At 32.7% G+C, this 25,830-nt stretch overlaps 1 protein-coding gene across 1 annotated transcript in view; it reads right to left on the bottom strand.

Moving 5' to 3' along the window:
- The window catches only part of LOC108906029 (Y+L amino acid transporter 2), an 81,824-nt gene that overhangs the window by 29,567 nt on the left and 26,427 nt on the right, over window positions 1-25,830 (bottom strand). Inside the window, exons 2-4 of the mRNA XM_018709171.1 lie at window positions 12,587-12,833; window positions 3,193-3,318; window positions 1,739-1,832 (exon numbers count right to left, since the gene is read on the bottom strand). Coding sequence (XP_018564687.1) covers window positions 1,739-1,832; window positions 3,193-3,318; window positions 12,587-12,833 — 467 coding nt within the window. The remainder of the gene's footprint in view (window positions 1-1,738; window positions 1,833-3,192; window positions 3,319-12,586; window positions 12,834-25,830) is intronic.

Genomic DNA, 25,830 nt, shown 5'->3' with positions numbered 1-25,830 from the left:
AAAATTTAGCTGTGTATACCAAATTTCATTCATTTATCACAACGCGATTGAGAGATATTGCAAAAAAATGATTTCCATTCCTCCCTCTTCAATGGGTCCCTGTGCCCTTAGGAAGCATTTCCGGACCCATGTTCATATGAACTTTTTTACTTAGTTTTGATCATAGAATCGGCCTGTTCAGGGTTGGCAGCTAATTATGAGACACCCTGTATATATGGTATTCTGTCAAAAAAATTAATGTAAGTATGACTCGTATAGTCTTTCCGAAGTCAGTTGAACACGTATAAAAAACAGAGCAATAAAATTTAATGAGATTCATACGCGTCCCTAAAAAAGTTTTCTGCTAAAGGTAAAAAATTATAATTTGTATATAATGCGTAGAAAATTTCTGTTATATATTCATTTGGCCAATAACATATTTTAATTACTTATGTCCTCAAACAATTTTATTATATTGATGGTAAATTTCGTTTTGTTCCGTTTCAAAAGGTCTCCAAAATGCCATGTTGTAATAATATTAATAAACAAAATATCCCTCTTATTTCTCCATTTCGCAACTGTAATATGAATGATTAATAGAATGGTGCCTATAATAAATTAAAATTATCTGAATCACACCAAATTCCGCATTGCTACACTGCACTGCCAGGCGACTTGTTGACAACTGAAATTTATGATGGAGACCAGAGCAACTGTGGGTGAACGCTGTTTGCCCGCACGTGCATTCTTCAACTGGGCGTATAAATTTCTACCACCTGCACGTTTAGTTCGATCAGACCGGTATATGGGTATGGCTAAATAAATATGGGAACAAGTTTTTCAAATATTTCAATGCCGAGTTGCTGCGTAGCGACCGAGCCTGGTACATACTCTCAAGTTGTTGGTTCTTCAACTGAAATCGGAAAAAAATATACCTACAACATTCAATTGTTTTTCTAGCCTACCATATTGAATTAACAAAAAAATTTCCTACAATTTTGATCCATACCATTCTGTTCTAAATACGAAGTTACAAAGGATAAGGATTATGTGAATAACCCTGTACACTTTCCCAAAATTTCCAATTTTCCAAACAGTGTAAAAGTCCATCAAATTTTAACACTTAGTTTCATTGTTTTATTTCGAATGATTTCAGAGATATTTGGAGAAAACATCTTTCAAAGAAGCTCTATTCTTGACTTCATATACACTTTTTCTTTTACTTTTAGTCGTAAAAGGCGCTGGTAAAAATATTGCAGCCTAATATCTGTAAAGCTACTCATGTAAAAGATGTTTCAAATGTTCGCCATCCTTTCTGACAAAAAATAAATTATTTACTTTTTTTCGTTTTACCTATGTCAATTTATGCATATTCCTGAACAATCCATTGTCACAATAACAAAACAGTCATAGCTAACATACCTACATACACACTAAGGTAGAGATACTCATATTATAAATCTAGAATTCTCGTTTATCGTAATAACATGTACCTACCTTTGCGACAAAAAAATGTTACTCCGAAAAAGAAGTTTTATTCAACCGCACTGTATATTTTACTATGGTATGAATCAATGTAAGTGACTAAAGCTAATAGAGTTAATATAAAATGTCTGCTCCTTTAATTAAATTTAATAAAATCAATACCATTTTCTGTCCCAACCAGTCCATTCAATAATCATATCAGAATCTAAATAGGCATATAATGGAACCTATTCAATATTTCCTGTTCGAAAAATTCTGCAGTTATTCTTCTCACCAGCCATTGTAGGCGAACAGGCCGGAATAGAATGATAATGCCAGTGAAGTAACTTCGCTCTTTGTGTTGATGAACGAAAAGTGCTCCGTGTGCCCTGCAATAAGTGCAAATCTCGCTGATGTCTCTACCATTTGACGCCCTTTGATACTTCCACCGTTTAACTACTAGTTTCAAGCAATTATGCAAATGGCGACTACTTCACTTTTATATCTCGCGTTAACTGTATACATATTAAATTAAAGATGGATACCAATATAATAGTTTTCTTTTTATAATTCTAAAGACACGTTAAATTCGTTCACTTAATGTGTATTGCCAGTCTATACACAGTTGCTTCGTTTGAACGGGGAAGGTCGGGTGCGTAGTGGCAAAGTGTAGAAAAAGCTCCCGGAGCTTATAGATTAAATGCTGTACATTCCCACAAAAACTAAGGACGCCCACATAAAAATTTCAAAATGCACAGTGTTTAATTCAAACAAATGCACAGCGTTTATTTACTATGAAAAAAACATTAAATATGAGAGTAATGAAATATGTATGCTTAAAATATCTATAACATGAACAAACATTCAATTAAATAGGTATAGGAAATAAATGTATGTCCTTCCTGTTTTCGTCAATCTTCTTATATTCAGTTTTTCCTGTTTAGACTATGTAGGAACGAAATTATTTTGATAATTTTAAAAAACATTTAGGAAAAGTTTTATTAGCAATATTACTTCTGTGATCGTATTAATGACGTCATTTCAAAAATATGTTGTTGATAGTATCAAGATAAAAAAGTGAAGTCAGCCTTTGTCTTTATGTAAACCAGTGTGTTAATAAAAATTATTAATCAGTAAAAAAAGTCATACTGGAGCGATTATATGATAGGTGTTTCCTGAAACACAATACCTACATACAGAGTGTCCGCAAGTTTCACCGACAACGTTTGACTGCATATTCACGACGATAAAGAAATACGATAAAAATTAAATAAAAAATTAGTTTTTGAGTTACAGGCCTTCAAATTTGTCAAAAATAAAACTAATTTGATTAATAACTTCATAACCCTTTTACCGATCGCGTTAAAATTTGGGACATTTATTTGGACCATTATGGCATATTCTTTCTTAAAGTTTTAGTCAAAAACTAAAAAAATTTTATTTAATTTTTTTTCGTAGATCGTATTTATTTATCGTCGTGAATATGCAGTCAAACGTTGTCGGTGAAATTTGCGGACACCCTGTATATCTGAAAAGATTAATAAGACTTCAATTTCAATTTCAATTTCAATTTCTGAAGTAGGAAATCTTTAAAATAATTAAATTATTTTTGTTTTTTAATTAGTTCCATGTATAGAATTTAATATGTAGACGATCTTCACAAAACACCGATATTAATATGCACAAAGTAGTTTTAGTAGAAGAATCAAAGCATGCCAGCATTACTGTAGCAAATATAAATTATAATACCCTTAAACAACTGATATCCTCCAGCTGCTATAATGACAAACAAAGCCAACAGTTTGGCATAGGTAAACACATCCTGTACTCTAGTCGCCCATTTGACGTCGTAACAATTTACAAATGTTAAAACACCTGAAACAAAATCATTTTGTTGTACTACATATAATAAATAATTGTGAAATTATACAGGGCGATTTGCATAAGAACCGACACAGAGCAAGGTCATGTAGAGGAACCCACAATATGACGATTTAACGCAACTTACCTTCATATTAAGCTGAGAAGGTATGAGCTTTGAAAGTGGTGGTACACGGTGTGAGTATGCCAACAGCATTAATCGACAATAAGTAGTATTCAATTGAAGCGTTTTCAAAGGTTGATAAGAGATTGTCGAACCCATTGTCGGACTTAAAAAATTACTACTTTATTTTATGGGGAATTTAATTTTCAATCTTTTCTTACTCTTGTTAGTTTTCAAAAAACTTTGTCGTTTTCACAAAAACACGAATAACTAATAATACGTATTGTAACTGTTATTTAAAATTATCAAAAATTCACAAGCTATAAATTTAAACGTCAAACTTTTTTAACCCGCCAGCGGGTTAAAAATTTCTGTCACATTTTAATGGTGCCTCGTCCCTTATGAATCCTTTAAAATGCTTCAATTGAACTCTACTTACTGTCGATTAATGCTCTTGGTACACTCACACCGTGTACCAAATTTGGTTTTTATAAGTATAACTGAGATATTGATTTTTTTCGAAATTTGAAACTCCACTTTCAAGGCCTATAACTTCTCAGGGGTGCAGCTTAGTATAAAGTTGCGTTAAATCGCCATATTTTGGGTTTCTCTATATGCCCCTGCCCTGTGTCCATAGATTACAAAGGACTCCAAAAAAGTGGTTGTGTTTGTTCTAAAGCAGCTGAGGGTCATTTCCGAAGTAATTTTTTGCGTAGTAGTCGAGGAAATAAAGCACTGAACCTCCGAAATTTTTCGATCAAGTATCAAGATGGGGTTTTTGCATTCGGTTTCTAAAATTATGTAAAAAAAATTTATCAACTTTGTATTATGTTTTTCGGCCAAATTGCATTTGTGCAGTGCAAAATGCATTCAGAAAAATGCATTTTTTAATGTCACTTAGAAAAAATTCATAACTCGATTAATAATGCCTGGAATGGACTCAAATCAAAGTCCTGGGGGTTTTCGAGGTCGTTGATCTCGAATATGACCTTCAAATTGGTCCATCGCCGACCTGGAGCTTAGGATTGATGATGAACGTCATATCCGAGGCTTCTCCTGAATTTCACTCTTAAATGGAACGAGACTTGACACCCGGGGATTTTTCGGGTCCCTGATTCCTAATCTGGCGTCGGCGAGCCCGAATACCTGGTGCACCGGAACCTGGACCTTGAAATCGCCAGAAAAATCAATAAACAGTAAATTTTCAATATATTTTAGACTGCCGTTAATACTGCAATAACTTGTTTGGAATTGTTGATCTCATTTAAAGTATGTAAGATGAAAATAGAGGGAATAAATTGAATGAATGTCACAATGTATACAAGTGTTGTTTCAAAAACAAATCAAAATTTATTTCCAAATCAATTGCCATTTCTAACCTACTCTTAACTGCAATTTAATTTAACTCAAATATACTAACTCCATTTTATCCTAATCTAATCAACTATTAACTTTAATTTGAAAATATTCTACTAAATATCATTTTCATCATCAACTGACGTATAGGGCCCGGCTAGTTTTTCGAGGGCCCCGGTCTGGGGGCCCACAGTCGTGTATACGTCATATTATAAGATGATTTCGAGAAGAGCGCCCCGAAAAAACTCTGATGTGATTTTCGGCTCGTTAACGCGAATTTTACAGGAAAACTCCCGGAGATGACGTCCATGTCCAGGTTCCCCTGCACCAGGTGTCCGGAGGGTGCTCGACGACGCCAGATTAGGAATTAGCGACCCGAAAAAACTCCGGGTGTCAAGTCTCGTTGCATTTAAGAGTGAAATTCAGGAGAAGCCTCGGAGATGACGTTCATCATCAATCCTAAGCTCCAGGTCGGCGATGGACCAATTTGAACGTCATATTCGGGATCAGCGACCTCGAAAACCCCCAGGGCTCTGATTTGAGTCGCCGAAAAACATAATACAAAGTTGATACATTTTTTCCACATAATTTAGAAAGCGAATGCAAAAAACCCATCTATACGACTTGATCGAAAAATTTCGGAGATTACGGCTCTTTTTGTGCTTTATTTCCTCGACTATAGAGTCCGAATCCGATCTCAGACCTGCTCCATCACGTCACGCTTCCGAGATATCCTAACCTAAAAGTGCAAAAAACGCGATTTTTTGCTATATTTGACCTTATATTACATCGCGAAAAATTTTTTTCTGAAAACGAGTAATGTCATCTAAAAGTACAACTCTTACCCTTCATAATGCCATTTTCATATAAATGAAGTTTAGTTCTTTATAAATTTCATAACAGTAGTATCAAAATTAAAAAAATGTTTTTCGGATAGCGAATGGTATACTAGGAGATCATTGATGATTTTTTAGAATATTTATTCCTACGCATTCCTAAGATGCAGCAAGTTAATATTCTTTTACCATTTTTTTATTTTTTAAGAAATGTACGCTATTCAATTAATTTGATATCAAATTGGTACTGAAGATTTAAACCTGCTAAATATCTTAAATTAAATGAGAATTTATACAGGGTGTCCGGTAAGTACCTCTTAATCTATCGGGAGTGTATAGGGGAGGTCAAAATAAAACTAGTCCTTCCTATAATTTTTTTTTCCTAATGTGCCCCCTAACGGAGTTATGGGGGGTCAAAGGGGTACCTAGAAATTAACGTTTAGGGTTATAACTTTGAAACCACCCTGTATATTTTAATAAAATTTTCGTACGTTGTATTACACATAGAGCTCTACGATTTGATGCTAAAATCAACTTTTTGCTATTATCAGGTGTCCAGAAACGGACTGGCCCTATCACAATTTTTCTCAAAATTTTGACAGAAGTAATTTTATCAAACTGAAAATATTATTATTAGATACTCTAAAGGTTTTTCTTTAAAAATGGTACTCTTTATTTATTTCGAAAAAATGAACGGTTTGCGAGATAAATCGGTTTTGAAAAAAATTGGTAACAAATACAACAACAATTAAAATTATTTTTTTTTACATATTATTTCATGCATTTAATTTCTTTAACTTTATCAAGTCCAGAAATCTTTGAACGGGTTGGCTATACTTTATGAGCAAGTAGTGACCAATTAAAAATAACATTTGAAAAATAACTTACTTACAAGACATGCAACAAAGAACATTCAACAATGAACAAAGGTACCTAAATGTTACTTCGGTAGATGTTCAAAATGAGCACCCCGTACTTCAATGCACTTTCTAATCCTACGAATGTTTTCCCGGTGCACTTGAAATAATATTCCGTGATTATTGCGGAGATGGTCACAGTTCTGTGTTAGCCTCAGCAGAAGTTCCTCTCTACTATTTACGGGTGTTGAATAAACGTTATTTTTTAAATGACCCCACAGAAAAAAGTCTAATGGGTTTAGGTCGGGCGACCTAGGTGGCCATAATACAGGTCCGCCTCGACCTATCCATCGATCACCAAAAACATTCGTCAGATGTTGACGTACTAAACGATCAAAGTGGGGTGGTGCACCGTCATGCATGTACCACATTTCAGTTCTTATTTGAAGGGGCACTTCTTCTAACAAAATATTTAGATTTTCCTCTAAAAATTGCAAATAAAGAGCACCATTAAGTCTTTGCTCCAGAATAAATGGACCAATCAAATGATTCCCGATAATGCCAGCCCACACATTCACCATAAACCTTTGTTGGTAGCGAGTTTGAACTAAAGCGTGAGGGTTTTCTTCATCCCAGACATGTAGATTATGCGAATTAATTATGCCGTCTCTTGTAAAACCTGCTTCATCGGTGAACAAAATAGATGTACCAAAATTATGATTCCGAATATGATGCTGTAAAAACCAATTGGCGTATTGAAGTCTTTTTGGATAATCATCTGGAGACATAGCATGTACTTTTTGGATGTGGTACGGGTAAAGCAATTGTTCTTTCAGAGTTTCATGTACAGCCCATTTTGTAACATTGTTTTGCGCCGCAAGCTTCCTTATGCTATTTGAAGGATTATTAGCAACGTCTTCCAATATTTGTTCCTCTACATGAGGGTCTCGTACTCTCCTCGGGGCTCCTGCTCCACCACGGCGTGGCAAAAAGCTTCCTAAATAAAGGATTCGGAAGAAATTAGTTTCACTAACGTTTTTCACTATTTTTTTTTACCTGTTTCTCTTAAACTACGATCAACTCTTTCAAAAGTTTTTGGACTCGGCAAATGTCGACCCGGAAACCTTTCCTCATAAAGTCTTCTTGCCTCCACGGAGTTGCATAATGCTTCCCCATAAATTAGGTGCATATCAGCATATTCTGCACAGGAATATTCTTCCATTTTTAAATGTTATTTCTAACGGCTTAAAACGAATACCACAATAAAATTGAATTTTTATTCTGTCACGCGCCTTTGACAAGTACTTTAAAATCAACAGGGTCTAACAACGAAAACAATAGAAAAGAACTCCATGGAGACAAGAGCAATAATAATTTGTAGATGTATTTTGGTCATAGATGTTGATTTTACAAGAAACGGCATTATTCATTCCCTTAATTCACCACCAGTAAATGTTTATGGTGAATCTGTAGGCTGGCACTAGCGGGAATGATTTTATTGTAAAAAAATAAATTTTAATTGTTGTTGTATTTGTTACCAATTTTTTTCAAAACCGATTTATCTCGCAAACCGTTCATTTTTTCGAAATAAATAAAGAGTACCATTTTTAAAGAAAAACCTTCAGAGTATCTAATAATAATATTTTCAGTTTGATAAAATTACTTCTGTCAAAATTTTGAGAAAAATTGTGATAGGGCCAGTCCGTTTCTGGACACCTGATAATAGCAAAAAGTTGATTTTAGCATCAAATCGTAGAGCTCCATGTGTAATACATACCCCTTTGACCCCCCATAACTCCGTTAGGGGGCACATTAGGAAAAAAAAATTATAGGAAGGACTAGTTTTATTTTGACCTCCCCTATATACTCCCGAGAGATTAGGAGGTACTTACCGGACACCCTGTATATTGGTATTAATTTAACCGTATATATGTATACTCGTATCAACTGCAATGTTTAATAAACAAATAAGTAATAATAAATCATAATAGCAAAATATATGTGACGAACAGACAGAATTAAATAATTGTGGTCATACGTTTAACAAGGTTTAACCTCGTTATTACTTAATAGACTTATTCGGCAATAACATAATGTACTAGTTCATTTTATGTTTCATATTTCACAGTAGACAACTATGCTGTAGGCGGTTACTTATCCGAGAGACACTTAATTGCCTTTGGGAAAATCCCTACTAAAAAGTTTCAGCAGATTTCTCCAGATACTCATTTGGCTGAAATAAAGCTAATTAGTTAATGTCACCAAGCAGAAATTTATCCATGATTTAACATTGTCCACAGTCAATAAAGAAAGGCAAGTCCTTGTTTTCCACTTAATTGAAAATATTCTTTGCGCTAAACTTTGAGAGCTCCATAAATTCATTATTTCGAAAGGGAACAATGATGAATCTGGTTGACAATAAATCTATAAAACGTTTCCATTGTTTATTATTATCATTTTATATTTTGGGAGAGTTCCAGTTCTGAAAATTATAGCCGAATGTATAAACTGAACCAGAAAGATAAAAACCGCTTGAAGGATATTGAGGAAGGAGAAATATATATGAATCACTCACGAGATTATTTTAATTCTATGCAAACTGGAAGAATTTGTAAAATACGCACATGAGAAATAATCAATAACTTCAATTGCATTTGTTAAATGGATTTTTGAATTACGAATATCTAGTCTTAAAGAACGGAAGGGTAGCTTATGCAAATACTCATAGTACACTCCAATTTATTCCAAAGAAAACTCCCTCAAACCGAAAAAAATTGTAAATACCCACATGAAAAGTATGCAATGGATGAGAAAAACTTCAAATACATTAGTTAAATGCATAATTGAAATTAAGTATATCTAGTCTTAAAGAAAGAAGGATAGTTTTTGCAAATCCTTACAAAGGGTGTCCCAAAATTCACGCAAGATATAATTTTGATAGAAAAGTTTTTATTGATTCGTAAAGTATAGTAAGTATAGTAAGTATAGGGTTATATATGGAATAGTATATCGGGTAAATGACCTACACGGCTTTGTTGACACATACGCTCTATTTTGTCGACTTTTTTCATTACCGTTTTGCATAAATGCAGTTGAATTTCGCTGATACTGCGCTCAATTTCCTCCTTCCAAGCGTGGACGGTCGTAGGTTTGTTGGCATAAACTTTAGACTTCAAAAAACACTAAAGGAAAGAGTTCAACGGGGCGCGGCGTTAAATTTCTTGATCTGTGCGGCCAATTCTAATCACCGAAACGGGATATTACACGACCAGGAAATAACTCAAATAGAAATTGAATTCTTTCTCGGGCTGTATAGCATGTGGCACCGTCTTGTTGAAACCATCACGTTAACTATTATTGCCTGACCAGTCGCATTTTCGAAGGAGAATGGTCCGATGATGCCTCCAAACAGTGACACATTGAGGATGCATTTGTTTCGCAACAACCACTAATGGATTTTCTGAATCTCAAATACGACAATTTTGTCGATCTATTCAAAAAATCAACATCTACTTGTTGTTGTTCCAAAGTTCAACAAACTTTTTTCGCTCTGCATGGTCGGTAGACATGAGTCAATCGAACTTCGTAAGCATGAAGATGCAATCTTTCATGAGAATAGGCTGTAGAAAGCTGTTCGAAATTGATGTTCCTGGACCCTCAGTAACACTGTCACGAACACTTCGATGCTTTGTGTTGAACGACTTGTTGAAGGACGACGGAGAGCGTTCAGACTCCCTGAATTGTTCACTTAATCATTTCACAGTTGATGAAATTGATTGTAGCTTCCAAACCTTCATTAGTTTTAAAATATTGCTTAACAATGAAAACGCGTTGTTCTTTCGTGCAGCGCTCTACTTTTAATAATCCAGATCTGTCAACTGTCACGCTGCCTTTTTTTTCGTTGACAACACTTTACCGCACAAATAGTGTAAAAATCAAATCTTGCGTTAATTTTGGGACACTCGAGAGTTCATTCTATTTACTCCAACGAAAACTTTTTCAAAAGGTCATGATTCTTCGTCCTTCTAATATCAAGCTTCTATATCACATACTGAAGACGAATTTTTTAACTCGCAATGTCCAATAAAAAAGAAAATTCTTGTTATTATCAGGTTGCAAGCCATATGTGCGGCTTTCCGTATCTGATAAAGGTATTCTGAAAATATATCTGAAAAATTTTGTGATAAAAAACAACTCTTCCATATCCAATCCACTTTTCATTTTTCCTTAATCACTTTATACAATATAGAAGGATTTATCTAAATATATCGTATTAGCGCAGTATACAGCAATATAACCGCTATTTGTGTTTGCCATAAATACATCATTTTAAATTTCCGACATCATTATTTCATTATTATAAAGAATTACTCGTCTGAGAATTTTTTCTAATGTTAAATTTGTCACCTATTCTCCTTAATTTTTCTTATAGTAAAGTTTCTTTGTCAGGCAAAACTATTTAAAAAAATAACACTTGACTCCTTCTATTGGTGTAAGGGTTTGATTCATTAATTTTTATTTTTTTAAGTTGGCAAAATACCAAAATAAATAAAAAGAAAATATAACTGCTAACCAGATAATATGAACTCAGGACATGGAGGGATATTATAAACGTCTGATGAATATTGGCCTGCTAGAAGAGATAACTCGGAAGCTAGAGGTTATTCGAAGGAGCCACTGTTAATTCTGTGAAGCCTAATGAAAATGTTAAAATTAGATTGGATATGATAACAGTTTTAATTTTGATTTCATTGGTTTCCAGATCTATTTCCAATTTGAAAAATTGTCTATGGACTATGCAGTTCAGTATAAAAATCGCATACAAATTATTTTGCAATTTTTTTTCAAAATTGTACATATAATTAATATAAAAACTTTAACGTGCGCATCTCTACATTTTAGACAAGTGGACAATCATAAAGAGCAGACATAATCTCGCAACATTGATGCAACAACTTAGTTGGACAGTTCAGAAGATCAAGAATCATTGTCGATTCCTAATGTTTTTTTTTTGCTTTCTTAATAGAACGTGACAAATAGAAATCATCATACATATTTTAATAATTATATTTATTAATTATAGAAACCTGTAAAGATGTATCTTTTATTCGATTTATTTCGTTTTTTTAATAGAGCTTAAAAATATCTATTATATCACATAATATTTAAATTTATTTTCAAATATCAAATCTAACCTTTTATTTCTTTTTTCATTGTCAAATTTGACAAAACCAAATTCCATGTAAAAATATTCATTGCTAATTGTAATATTACATTAATGGTATTTAACCATTCATAAACGGAGTAAACAATCTCTAGAATCACAAATAAACAAATGACGAAAAATACAAATAATGACATAAACCATAAAAACATACACAAAAAATGCAGCTTCAATCTAAAATTATTGAAATTTTTCTCAAACCTCCATTTTATTCATGTATTTATTACATGTCATTCAAACATTTTTCGTAATAGTTCTTAAATATTTAGGAAGTACATTTTTTATAAGTCTCAAATATTATCTTCTGCAGTTTTTCTTTATTGGTTAGACGTACTTTGTATATTTCTGATTTAAATGTACCTCACAGCAAAAAGTCTAACAGATAAAAGGAGCAAATTAGTTATTTCTTTATTTATGATTACATATACTATTTATCCTTTTTAGGAAAAACAGAAATGATAAAACACATTAACTTAATATTACAATTAACAATGAATATTTCTTCATGAATTTGGTAAATGAAAATTAATAATTAAAAAAAAAACAAATTGAATTGGACAATAAATATTTTCTACAAAAGTGTTTCCATTTCAAATGGTATAAACATTTATTTTGTGCAATTCACGGAGAAACTATGAGCTACAAAATTTCAACTGATAGTGAAAGATTGCCTTACATTATCTATAATCGAACTTCAATTTAAAACTCCATAAAAGTGTAGAAAATATGTATTACAAGAATTTTATAGAATGAATGAATGTTCCAAACTAAGTTCATCAGATATACATTTGTCGTTTTAGTCTTCACCTTCACCGTCGGGATGTAATACCAGCAATCATGAAGTAGCCCTACGCATATAAGTAAATTTTGAGATATTTACACTTACATATACAACACACAGCCAGTAATCTAGCAGCATCATCTGGAGGGTCGCACTCGGGGAAAAAGGGTTTCATCACATACTGACTAAATGTCAATGCTACAATAGCTTGCGAACAGGGCCTTACAATCATGCATTCAATCCACAAGCGAATAAAGGCAACGAATGGTCCGAAAGTTTCCATGATGTAGGCGTAATCGGCACCGCTTTTCCGGATCATCGTTCCAAGCTCGGCATAACAATACGCCCCCACCTGAAAAAGAAGAATATGACAATTCGGTAAAATGTTTGCCTATAAATACAACTCAATAAACAGCGTTTCTGCTGTTACTGATCTATTTGCAGAACACCTTCTGACAGATTAAAACCTATTCGCACTATGCATACCGTTACGCTATGGTGCAAATGAAAGGAATAAATTCATTATTTCGTAAATAGTTGACTTTGAACAAAAATTCTGAGACAGGTCAATTTTTATTTAAAAAAATGCGTTCTATGAGATATTTGTTTTACATATGACGTCATCTGTGTGCAGCGATGACGTCATTGATGTTTTTGTTATACTTTTTTCCTGGTAAGATATCTAATAAATTTTTACCTGCCCAAAAGTAAATGACATAAAAACCCTTAAGGAGAATAAAATACACATCACATTACATTACTAGTTTCTTACTTGATTTTTTGCCTTTTCAAAAAACGTAAATGTATTATCAAGAAGGGTATATTCGAATTGACTTAATTCGCGTTTCTGTCAAATAGTCAATGTATTAAAACTCGTTTTTATCAACATTAGTCTTTCTCAAATGGAAAGAATTGACATTCTAATTGGTTGGAAGACGATTTTGATACACGAGTCAAATTTGTGAAAATAACCGAAATCAGATATTTCTAAAATCTATTTTTCCTGATGTAGTTACATTCCTCCTAAATAATCGTGTAAACTGTCAGTCACTGAAAATCGACATGGACGCAGGAGTATTACACTCAATGCTCAAAGAAAGCGAATGTTTGTGCCGAAATAATAGATAATAGGATTATAGGACCATACTTTTTCGAAGGAACCTTAACAAGTCCTCGATATTTACAGTTTCTGCAAGACGATTTGAATCTACTTGTTTGCATCAACTTTAGCAAGATAGTACACCTCTACACTATGGTGTATTGGTAAGAAACTACTTGGGAAACGTCATTCGAGACAGGTGGATTGCAAAGAAGATCAATTGGATATCCATCTATATCTCCAGATTTAATCTTTTAGATTTCTTTTTATGGCGATACTTAAAATGTAAGAGATACCAAAATAGACAAAATCTACATTATTCATTCAAAGAACGCATTCCGACGAAGATGGCACAAATAACTCAGAAAGTTATAGACAAAGTTCGGGAAGATGCCTAAGGAGACTATCATCTTTGAAAAATTGAACGTATCAGTTATCAATCAACTACTCAAGAAATTAGATGCTATGAAGATTATTCATACATATAAAATTCCATCAAAAACTAACAAGCGTCGTCGAAATTAGAAAAGCTCTAAGGAATTTCAGCTGTCAAAAATAATGTGACATCCCAGAGAGCCTAAATAATACTTTATATTTTCAAATTGATTTTCCTAAAATGTTGGATCAATTAATTTGCTCTATTTACTCAAAAATTAAATGTACGTGTTGAATCTATTCATCAGACTACATTTCAATCAAATAAATACGAATTTATATAAACTTCAATTATTCTGATTTTCACCCACCCTTAACTGTTAAAAATATACCTAACTTAGTAATAGTTTTTGGACTTTTAACCATGAACGCTGCATTCTACGAAAATAAATGCTTTATTTACAAATAAAATAAGGTTGTCTGCGATGTCAAATTACTTTTATTTCCTGTTAGTTCAAACCGTACAGAACTTTTATAATTCTGACCCTACTAATTAGTTTTTAGTAAAATTTTATAAGACCTTGAATAATTAGATCAAAAACTGTGCCCAACCGTATAAGGTTTAAAGAAACCTTGGAAATCATTTTAGAATCATCATGTTTTGTTGTTTGTTTGTTTTAAAGCTGAATTATCACCGAATGTTTGCCGTAATACCGCTGTTGCACTATGTATCTATGTAACTGTAAAATATTAATTTAATTAATAATAGAGTTGAGAAATTTATGTACTCTCATGTCAATATCAAATTATATATTTGCAAAGTAAGAGCATTAAATTACAAAATAGTGTAGTGTTTTACTGACCTCTCCAGTGCAAAAAAAACATTGGTCATTGGTTTTATAACGTTCACGACTTCTAGACTTTTAGACAAAATAATTGAATACAAGACTAGAAATATACCTACGTCTCAATGACCTTTTTAAATATAACATACAATACATGTTTGCAGATTTTGAACAAAGTATTTAAAATACTTAAAAAGTTTTCTCCAACTTATATACTCGTAGGTACACATTGTTTCGTATTTCAAAGAATAATCGAGAGAATAGGGGATACTCTCAGGAAATGCCACCTGGTATATGTACAGAATTTTTTTTAAATAAAAAGTTAACAAAACTTACTTTACGCATATTCCCAATATGATTTCATTTTCTCAGAGGCGGCGCGTGGCGCCGCGGAAATGGTGAAATAGTACAACATATGTTGTACTATTGTTCTATTTTTTTTAAGAACGGCATTTTAACCCATAGTAATTGTTATTGACATTAATTATACAGGGTGGCAAAATATAGTTCCACAACAGATTATTTAGGCAAAAAGACTTTCTAACCATTAACCAAAATTTGTAAACTAAATTACTCCCCTATATTTTTTTGAATACGCCTATGTTTCAAATGTATTGGTTTTGGATCAAGCATTTCTTTCATATAATTTTCTCACCCCACCCACATAAAATTTTTATTTGGAGCTTAGTTCACAATATGTGACTTCCTTGAAAACGTTATATGAACTTATTTCATATTTTTTTATTTCTCATTTTTTCTTAACCAGTGAATTAGGCATTACAAAATTATTTTTGCATGGTATCGATTCGAATGTTTCTGCTTAATATTTAACTGCCAAATTAGAATTGGGATTATTTTTTTTTTAATTGTCATTAGCACAAAATACAGAGCCTAGCCCGAGAATAACAACGATAAGTCAAAGATTCCTAGCTAAGTCTAAGGAAGTGAAAGTTAATTCGGTTATTGGCGACAATCAGTTACACAGGCCAGGGCATAACAACCGACTAAGCATCGTACTTTAAAAATATTTTTCGATTCCTTATATTTCTTAAATCTCGAAACTCCGATCAAAAATTCAAGAAAGCTAACTATAGGTGAAAATATTTTTAAAAATTTACTACTTGGTATAAGAAACAATATCTTTGAAAAATAACCATGTAACTTGCAAATAAAGAAATGATATATTTGAGCTAATTATATTTTGTGCTCGAGATTTTCAAAGTAGCATTAGCACTCCTTCATTTAAATACACCTCTCTATAACATTTTAATCGTTCTTTTGGAATATCTGTTTTATTTTTTTTACAGAATGTTTCATAAATTTTATATTTTTTTCTGCTAGAATATTTTTTTAATTTGTTATATTTGACTGTGTAATATAATGTCTATGTTTTATACAATATTTCGCTAAACAACAAGAAGTAAATATTTTGTCTTTGCACCGTGATGCGGGCTTTGGACGTACTGTATTCACTTTTTGACGTTCGAAGTGGGAAACTGAAAAGTAGGGATAAAATCGTAAACTTATGCAAATAATGAAATAAATATTACACCGAATTATTTTCTAAAGCATTACGTAATAATATTAATTATTTTAAAATAAAATGAACATCGATTGATCAGTTGTTATAGAAAAACCGTATAGAATAGATTATATTCAGACGATTATACAGGGTGTCCCCAGTTCGGGTTGCCTATACCTGAAATGGATACAAAATTTCAATTGTCAAAAAAAATCATTCTTCATAAAAAATTTTTGCTTGTCCAGAAACCCTTGGCAAGATAGTCATTTGTTCAATTTAATGTACAGGGTGTACAAAAATTTGGAAAAGATAAAAACAGTGAAGAGTAAAGTACCTTAAATCTTAACGTTGCGCGAAAAAGTAATGGGGAAAAGTTGCTTGGAATTAAATTTTATTTTTAAATATGAAAGCATGGCCTTCTAGTTAATACTAGACATTCTGGGATATTCTAGGACTGTACTTATTTTTTAATACTTTCGGAGAAGCCATTCTATTTAAAAAAATATTGCTTTATTGAAAAACAGATACACATGTTTGCATATTAATAATTTATTTTTTATACAGGGGGATCAAAAACCTCAAAAACATTAAACCAACATTTATTTTGAGAACACAGTAGAATCAGTATGTACGCGCCATTACAACACTATTCTACATGAAGTCCGCCAAGTTCAATACATCTCTCCAATCTTTTTCTAAATGCAGCGTAGGTCGAATGTATAATTTCTTCATTTACTTGGGCAATAGCTTCAATTATCCTGTTTTTCAAGAAATCAACATCGCGTTGCACTGGTTCTCTATACACTCTTTCTTTTAAGAAGCCCCAAAGAAAATAATCAAGCGGCGACAAGTCAGGGGACCTTGCTGGCCAACAAATAGGACCATATCTTCCTATCCACTCCTCTCGAAATTTTCTGTTAAGCCAATTGGAGACTAGAATTGTTGAGTGAGCGGGACATCCGTCTTGTTGGAAATGCGCTTTTTGTCTATATTCCAAACGTTCTTCTTCTAATTCTGATCAGAAAAACATGTCTAGCATCTCCAGGTACGTATATTTATATATACTTTATTCTTCACTATTTTTACCTTTTCCAAATTTTTGAACACCCTGTACATTAAATTGAACAAATGACTATCTTGCCAAGGGTTTCAGGGCAAGCAAAAATATTTATGAAGAATGATTTTTTTTGACAATTGAAATTTTGTATCCATTTCAGGTATAGGCAACCCGAACTGGGGACACCCTGTATAACGATTTAAAATTACAAAAATCCGAAAGAAACTTGGCACATGCTAGATTATCGATTGCACGGAGACAATTTATATCGTCCCAATCATATGCGTGAAAAGTGAGAATACGTTTATTTAAAACAGTTAAAAATCACTTTAAAATACATAAAATAGGTACGTTACTCCTTTTCGATATAGATAATTTGAACCAATTTCAAAAACATTTGAAATAAACATTTTTACATACAACGTTGAAACTGAAAATAAAAAATGGTATTTTGGAAAATGAAATTTGTTCAATGTGTCAGCAGAAAATTAAAGCAATTTATGGCACTTTTGATTTTCGATAAATTCATCCCATAAATTTTCAAAACTCTTCTTCTATATTCAAAAATCGCGTCTACGGGACATCGCTACAGACCATGGTTGCCAATTAGATCATCGTAATTGGTTCAAGAAATACCTCTAGAAGGCCTACACAAGTATATAAAAAGAAATTAATTCGGGTCATCCGTTCTAAAAAAAATAGAAGAGTATCCAGGTTCTTACAGGGCCACACTGTACCTATATGAAAAATTGTATTTTTTATGTTTAATAAATGCATATATTAATTTTCAGTACATTCGCCATTTGAATTGAATTTATTTATCAGGTGGTATTAAGAGATTGTATCGGTTCAGTTACTATTAAAATATCATCAAGGTTATACTGTGGTAAGATAACATAACTACCGATATAAAAAATGAATACCGATTTTTAAGAAATTATTTGTATCTCATGTAAATTTTCAAAATCAGTTATTTTTAGATGACATGAATACTTGAGAAATATACGAGGCGGCAGAAATATACAAGATGATATACGCAGTAAAACATTGAATGTTAGTTTTCGCCCTAAAATAACACTTAAAATATTCATAATATTTAATCTTCTATACTCAGTATAAGTAATTATTATAAGCATGTATACTTTTCTGTTATTATGGGGTATCCTATTTTCGTAAATAATTAATATATCTACTTTTACTTCTTTTGGCATAGTACTTCCGAATGTTTATCCATTGTTGGTAATGTTAAGAAGGAAGTTCGTTCCTTTAAGATTTTGTTTTTCACACAGTAATGTTTTTGATCTCAATTGTTCTCAATAATTTTTTAAGTAATTTATTTTTAACAAATTACTTTAAAAATCAACTAAAATATGATAACAAAGTGCAGCGGAAAAAAATTTGTGAGTACTGATTAACATTTCAATTAGGCAACACACGACACCCCCGAGGCGAAGAAAGAAGAGCGCCAGAAGTAAGGGCCTCAGCTAGAACAGGAAGAGGTCCCACGAATCGATCGAATCCGGCCGCATCAGCGGTTCAGAATGACGCGTCCGGGTCTACAGATATGGCGAAAGAGCGATAGTCCTGCTCGACCCCGCCTCATCCAAAATCATTTTTCCTGACAAGGATATTGGCGCGAACACTTGATACCCTTATGAAGCAGTTTTTATGATAGAGGTAAGGAACACAAATAAATTTGTAATTATGGAAATTTCTAAATATTAGAGAAATTCTAGCATTGATCAGTTTTAACATTTTAGTGGGGTTGGACAAAATGTGATATCAAGGTGCAGTATAAACTCGATTATCCGGACCTTGACGATCCGGATCTCTCTCTTATCTGGAACTCTCCGTTTCCGAGGACATTGTTGTGAAGTCAGCAGATGATGATCGCTCAATCAGCAAAATATGCGCGCGTAAACCGAATAGTTCAACTACAACGATCGATTGATTATGGAATCGTCCATATGCGATAATCCTACACATTTTGTAGTCCATTAGTTTTTTGTTTTACAATGTTTAAATACTTTGTTTGAATGGCACATAAAAGAAGGAATATTTATTTTAAATTATGTTTCTATATTTTTGAACAACATAATAAAAAGCGCCTTAAATGAAATAAAATACGTACTCCAATAATTATTACCTATATCATGCATTGTGTTATCCGGATACCGTCCAGAATTGTACATAATAACTGTATTAGATTTTCATTCTCTAAATAAGGCATCCGTAAGTGAATGGGCCTATTTAAAGAGTACCTACTACCAAGAATGATTGGATGAAAATAAATCGATATAGTTACCACAGTATAATTTTGCGAGTAAGGGCTTCCAAAAATATCTTTTGATTACATTTTTTAATCTCCATAATTTTTCAAGATGTCAATGAAATTTTTACCCAATATAAAGAGGTCGCTAAGAATACTTGAACCAGTCACTTGATGCAACTTTCCAGAAAAAAATTGACTTCAATTTCTTACCGCAGTTGTAAATTAAGGATAATCAAGTTGTTCGAGGCATCCTATTAAACTTGAAGATTTGTATCCATATCAATTATTTTTTAGACTAACACACCTTTATTCAAATGTCAGGGCCTAATGAGATATGTTACAGACCCTAGAATGTGATTCCGCGAAACTACATTTAGACCTATACAAGGTGTGGCTATAAATTAACGAGATGCTGTAAAACTTTTTATTTTAAATTTATACATGCGTAATTATTGTCCCCTCCTCTATCCCTATACCTCTCCATACGAATATTCCATTGATCAAAACAATACTGTAAGTCTTTTTCTGTACACTCGTTCATGAGGCTTGCCGATTTTTCTTTCACAGCTTCAACGGTTTGAAATCTTGTTCCCTTTAATGCAGATTTGGCCTTGGACGACAGATAAAAGTCACATGGTGCCAGGTCAGGCGCATAAGGCGGATGGTTTAACACAGGGACTGAATCTTGACAGACAATGCAGTGTGAGCCGGTGCTTTGTCCTCATGAAGAGTCCATGACTTTTTTCCACAATTCGGTTTTTTTTCTGATTTTTTTCACGGAGTTCAGCAATAACCTAGAGGTAGCATGTTGATTAATAGTTTGATCTTCAGGAACCAAGTGAAGCTATACAATTCCATACATATCGAAAAAAAAACATCATCGTTGCTTTAAATTTTGGTTTACTCATTTGAGTTTTTTAACTCTTGGTGAATTTGGGCTCTTCCAGTGTATGGATTGACTCTTAGTTTCTGGATCAAAAGTGAAAATCCAATATTCATTTTCAATGGAATTTAAAGTACAAATATTTTTGACACCATTTTGGCCCAAATTTTTTGCATGTTCAAATTCTCGTGCAAAATTTGCTTTACACAATTTCAGTTTCAACAGTAACACGAATAGTTAACCGACGGCGACGGTTAGATATTTTTATCCGTTTTTGACGTGGCAGGGCGTTCCGGCCGTGCGTCATCTTCAACGTTCTCTGCCATCTTGGAAACCCTTAAATCAATCAAAAACCTGCGCACGTGATAAACATTCATTGCCATATACTTCTCTTAATAAAAGATAGGTTTCAGTAGTTTCATATGAAATTTCACGACAATTGGTTGCTCTATTACAATACATATTTTTCAGCAGAACAAAAAAATAGATCTCATACAAGCGAAGGCCACGGCTAACTAAGATGTCTGCACACGCGGTAAGGGCGGCAATAGAAAGAGGAGGCTTCACGTTACACAGCTGTCGGTCATACGACTTATGCGTAGTTTTTATTTTATTTTATTTAATACACTGTTCAACAGATACATACTACCCAATTATAGAACATGGATTTTACAGACAATAATAAAAGAAATGCATTATTTACAAACAAAATTAAAAGGAACAAGAAATACAAACCAACATAAAAAAGAAGGAAATAAATAAAATCTATACACTAAATAATACACATAAATGAACATTACAATTACATATTTGAAACTATCAGACATTAATAATAAAATATTTTTCATTAACGCTGCAATTAAAAATATCTACAGAATTTTTATTACAGTTATTGCAGATTTCATAAAGTGTTTGAGTACATTAGTACGAGGAGTTGGTAAATAAAATGTTCCGTTTTCTCTAGATCCAAGTCTAGGTATAGAAAATGATAATTTGGTTCTAAATTCCTGGCAGTCAGCCAAATTACGTAAAATTTTAAAAAGAAAGACCTGCGAAAAGTATTTCCGTCTTTTTTTAAGGGTAATAAAGGAATGTCTACTTAAAAGGCCCTCATGAGGATATCCGATATGAGGATAGTAGGCACCAGATTTAAAATTTTAAAATTTAAAAAATCGACGAATTGATCCAATTTATTAATGTGGACACCACTTTCGATCTAACGTAACTAAAGTAAATAATCTTTATGACATCTAAGCTTGAAAAATCACGGCAGTTGCGAACTAAATAAATAAATAAATCCATATGCTCTATTAGCTTCGGAGACAACAGTATCAATATGATTATTAAATTATAGTTTTTCATCAAATACAACGCCCAGGTTTCAAATGTTTTCGGTCTTGACAAAACGTCATTATCAATGCTGTCATTAAACATAATGCGATTGAACTTGTTGGAGAAAGACATGACATTACATTTTTCCGTATTTAACATTAGCCTGTTATTATTACACCAAGACTTTATATTAAGAAGGTTTTGTTGAATATAGTCATTAATGTTGCGAACTGAGCTGTATATTTTCACATCATCGGCATAGAGGAGAAAATTTACATCTATGTTCTTAACTAAATCGTTAATGAATATAATGAATAGTAAAGGTCCAAGAATAGAACCTTTAGGAACTTCTGATGTAGCGACATACTGAATCAATTTATACCCATTATAAACTATATACTGTGTTCTGTTGTCTAAATAAGATTTGAAGAAATTCATTAAGGCCCCTGATACGCCAACCTTTTCAGGTTTTTTTGTTAAATTTGGGCCTTCAACGGCTTTTTTGAGTTCGTTTTTTCCGGGTTTTTCGGAATTTGGGGGCCCCGGCTCTGGGATCATGTTAAGCTAGATAAGGTCATAAAATAATGTGTCTATCATTTTTCAATCGGTCCGATATTTTTCGAGATAAGGCAGTTTTAAATATCCAAAAATAATAAAAATTTTCAATATTTAATCATTTGATAAGCAATTATGACAAACGAATTGTTCAAAATTTCCACCACCTGCTGCTAAACATGCTTCAGCACATTGTGCTGCAGCTCGAACGGAGTTGTGTGCCTACCATCTTTGGCGTTACTTGTTGTATTGTTTGAAACAGACATCTCTCTAACAATTAATGACAATTCAGAAAACATTTATTAATACTTTGGCATCGTTAGAGTGCAGTAAAAGTACCTGTCAATACAAACTGCAAAATAATAGGCCACAATTATTTAAATCGTGAATAGTATGATATGGTGATGGCTCTTGGAGCTTCAAATAATCGTGCAGGTGAAGCAGTGCGGTTGGCATGGCAGAGGCGACCCATTTGCTTGGCCACCTCGTTCTCCAGACCTAATGCCATGTGATTTTTTATTTTGGGGCTTCTTAAAAACGTTGGCGTACAGAACACCAGTGGCAAATTTGAATGAATTGCAGTCAATACAACAAATAATACCAAAGGTGATACGCAACTCCATTAGAGCAGTAGCACAATGTGCTTAAGTATATTTAACAGCAGACGGTGGAAATTTTCAACAATGGTTGTAACTCGTTTGTCGTAATTGTTTATCTAATGATTGAAAATTGAAATTTAGAAATATATATTTTTATTATTTTTGTAAATTTGATACTGCTATATCTCGAAATATACTGGTCTGATTGAAAAATCATAAAGACACTTTTTTATCACATTATTTAGCTTAATATGATCCCACAGTCCGTGTCTGCGAATTTTGTAACACCCTGTATGACATCAGTTTGTAAATTGTTGTCTATAGAATCGGTTATAAATTGCATAACACTGATCAAGTTAATACAGTAGAACATCCTTTCATAAAACCGTCTGTAGTAGCATCAATGTCATTATTTTATAGCCACACCTCGTATATCAGTTCACGTTGGCTTTTGGTCGAATTGTAAATAAATTTAAATGCAAATTATTTTAATTTAAAATATTTATTAACTTATGCTGTTATTTTATATGATAATCATATATCAAAATAATATTTATTTATTCTTGATTGTATATTGACAGAATAATTAAATTAAATAGTTTTAAAATTGACACTTGTAATATGATTTAAATAACCATATTTAGTGGAAGTTGTTTTAAAATTACTAAATGAAATTTCATTTCAAAAGTTTTGTCGTATCCATTATCTGGTCTTAATTGCTGTGAAAAATTATTTCTGAATAATTTTGAACTATGAAAATGGGAAATAATTTAATGATGAAATTCTTGAAGTCTAAGTGGTTGTTCTATTATATCCCTAAAGTAGGTCATAAAGATCTTTAGTACAGTGCGTACGCTAAGATTACGACATACATAATTTTATAAAATAATATATCATTACGTTATACAGGGTGTCCGGTAACTACGGGGAAAAAATGAATGGTTGTATAGAGCAGGTCAAACGAGTGCTAGTACTTCATATAAACTTTTTACCTAGGTGCCATTGTTGATGAGTTATTGTCACTCAAAGAATGAATATTGCCCATAATTTCTAAAGGGTTACTTTGATTAACTTGAAATTTGGGGGATCAAAGCAATCATTCAAATGTATCTTTGTACATTTAAAATTGAATCAAATATTTTTTATTATACAAGGACGGTCGAAATTATGTTCTAAAATTTACGCAACTTTGACAGAGCTGTCAAATTTGATATTTCGCCCTCGCAGGCAGATATCCCTGTTACTTTTCTACAAAAAAGGTATACTTCATGACTTATGAAAAAATGAACGGTTGTCAAGATAATTAAATTTTTGTATTTTGTGTATAGCCACAACCGGGGACACAAATGAAACATATGGATTAAATGAGGTTACTCAGTAAATGCTCGATATGTCCTCCATCTAGTTCAATGCACTTCCTTATTCTTTTAAGATTATTTTGTTACACTCTAAATAGCATTTGTGGATTCTGTTTAATTTCATTATAATGATGTTCTATTCTTGCCATCAACTATTCTCTTGTATAAACCGGAGTTGAATACACCAATTCTTTTAGGTAAATCCACAAAAAAAAGTCAAGGGGGTTAAGATCTGGTGACCTAGATGCCCATAAGTGTGGTCCGCCTCGCCCAATCCACCTATCACCAAATGTTGCGTTGAGGTAATTTCTAACTTCACGACTGAAGAGTATGAAATACATCTCCTCTCTTGTTTGCAATAGTGCTGGCAAAAACAGGAAAAAAGTGAAACCGGTTAACCGGGTTGCGTTAAAACCGATTTCAGATAAAACCGGTTAGTCGAATAGTTGCTAAAACCGGTTATTCGAATAACCCGTTACTTGAATCGCCAAGTTTACGAAGAAATCGATCTCCAAAAAAAAGGTCAATTGCAATCGGACAAATCGATGTCTAAAAAAAAAAGGAAGTAGATCATCGAATAATCGGTTATTTGAATAATCGGATATTTGAAGATTCGAATTACCGAATAATCGGTTTCCGGATATTTGAAGAATCGAATAACCGAATAAGCGGTTTTCGGATTTCATAAAAATCCGAATTATCCGAAACCGGTTAACCGACTACCCAAAAAACCGATTTCAGTTGCCAGCACTAGTTTGCAATGGCACATTTTCTAGTAGTAGATTTAGATCGTATTGTAAAAAATTCAAATATCGGGCACCGTTTAGTCTATCCGGTGAGAAAAAGGGGCCTATTAATTGGTTACCGATTATTCCTGCCCATACATTAACTATGAATCTTTGTTGGTGTTTGCCTTGAATGACTAAATGATTGTTTAATTTATAGCATTTTAAATTATTATTGGCTGACGTGAGCAAACCGTTTATTTGTTGTCTTTATATGAGCGAAAATATATAAATATGGCAACATTGCATCTAGGGCGCTTTGTTCATATCGTAGCCGGCTGACGTCAGCCGGTCAGTAACAGCCTGAAAAGGGGGTTAAATAATGATTTGAATTTTTATTTTTTTCTTAAATATGCATTTAAATTTTTTTTAATCACGCCATCGTATTATAAGTACTAGAGTTTGCAATCCCGCAGTCTTTGTTTTTCAGCTGGAAATTTGCGGTAAATTCGCCTTTACAGCGGGATCCCGCTGTAATTCCCGCGAGAGATTTAAAAATATATATATTTGATGAAAATAATAATGCTATTATTGTGGAATGTTTATATTTAATCAAATGAAATATTAATAATTATTGGTATTTAAAAATCAACAGATAAGCATTATATACATTAAAAACTATGTTTATTAACTAAGAATCAACAGAAATCAACGCATCAATAATATA

This window comes from Anoplophora glabripennis, unplaced genomic scaffold (assembly GCF_000390285.2).
Source record: "Anoplophora glabripennis isolate ALB-LARVAE unplaced genomic scaffold, Agla_2.0 scaffold209, whole genome shotgun sequence".
Classification (NCBI taxonomy): Eukaryota; Metazoa; Arthropoda; class Insecta; order Coleoptera; family Cerambycidae; genus Anoplophora; species Anoplophora glabripennis.
The sequence above is the reverse complement of the archived record's forward strand: the minus strand, read 5'-3'. Positions and strand labels throughout refer to the sequence as shown.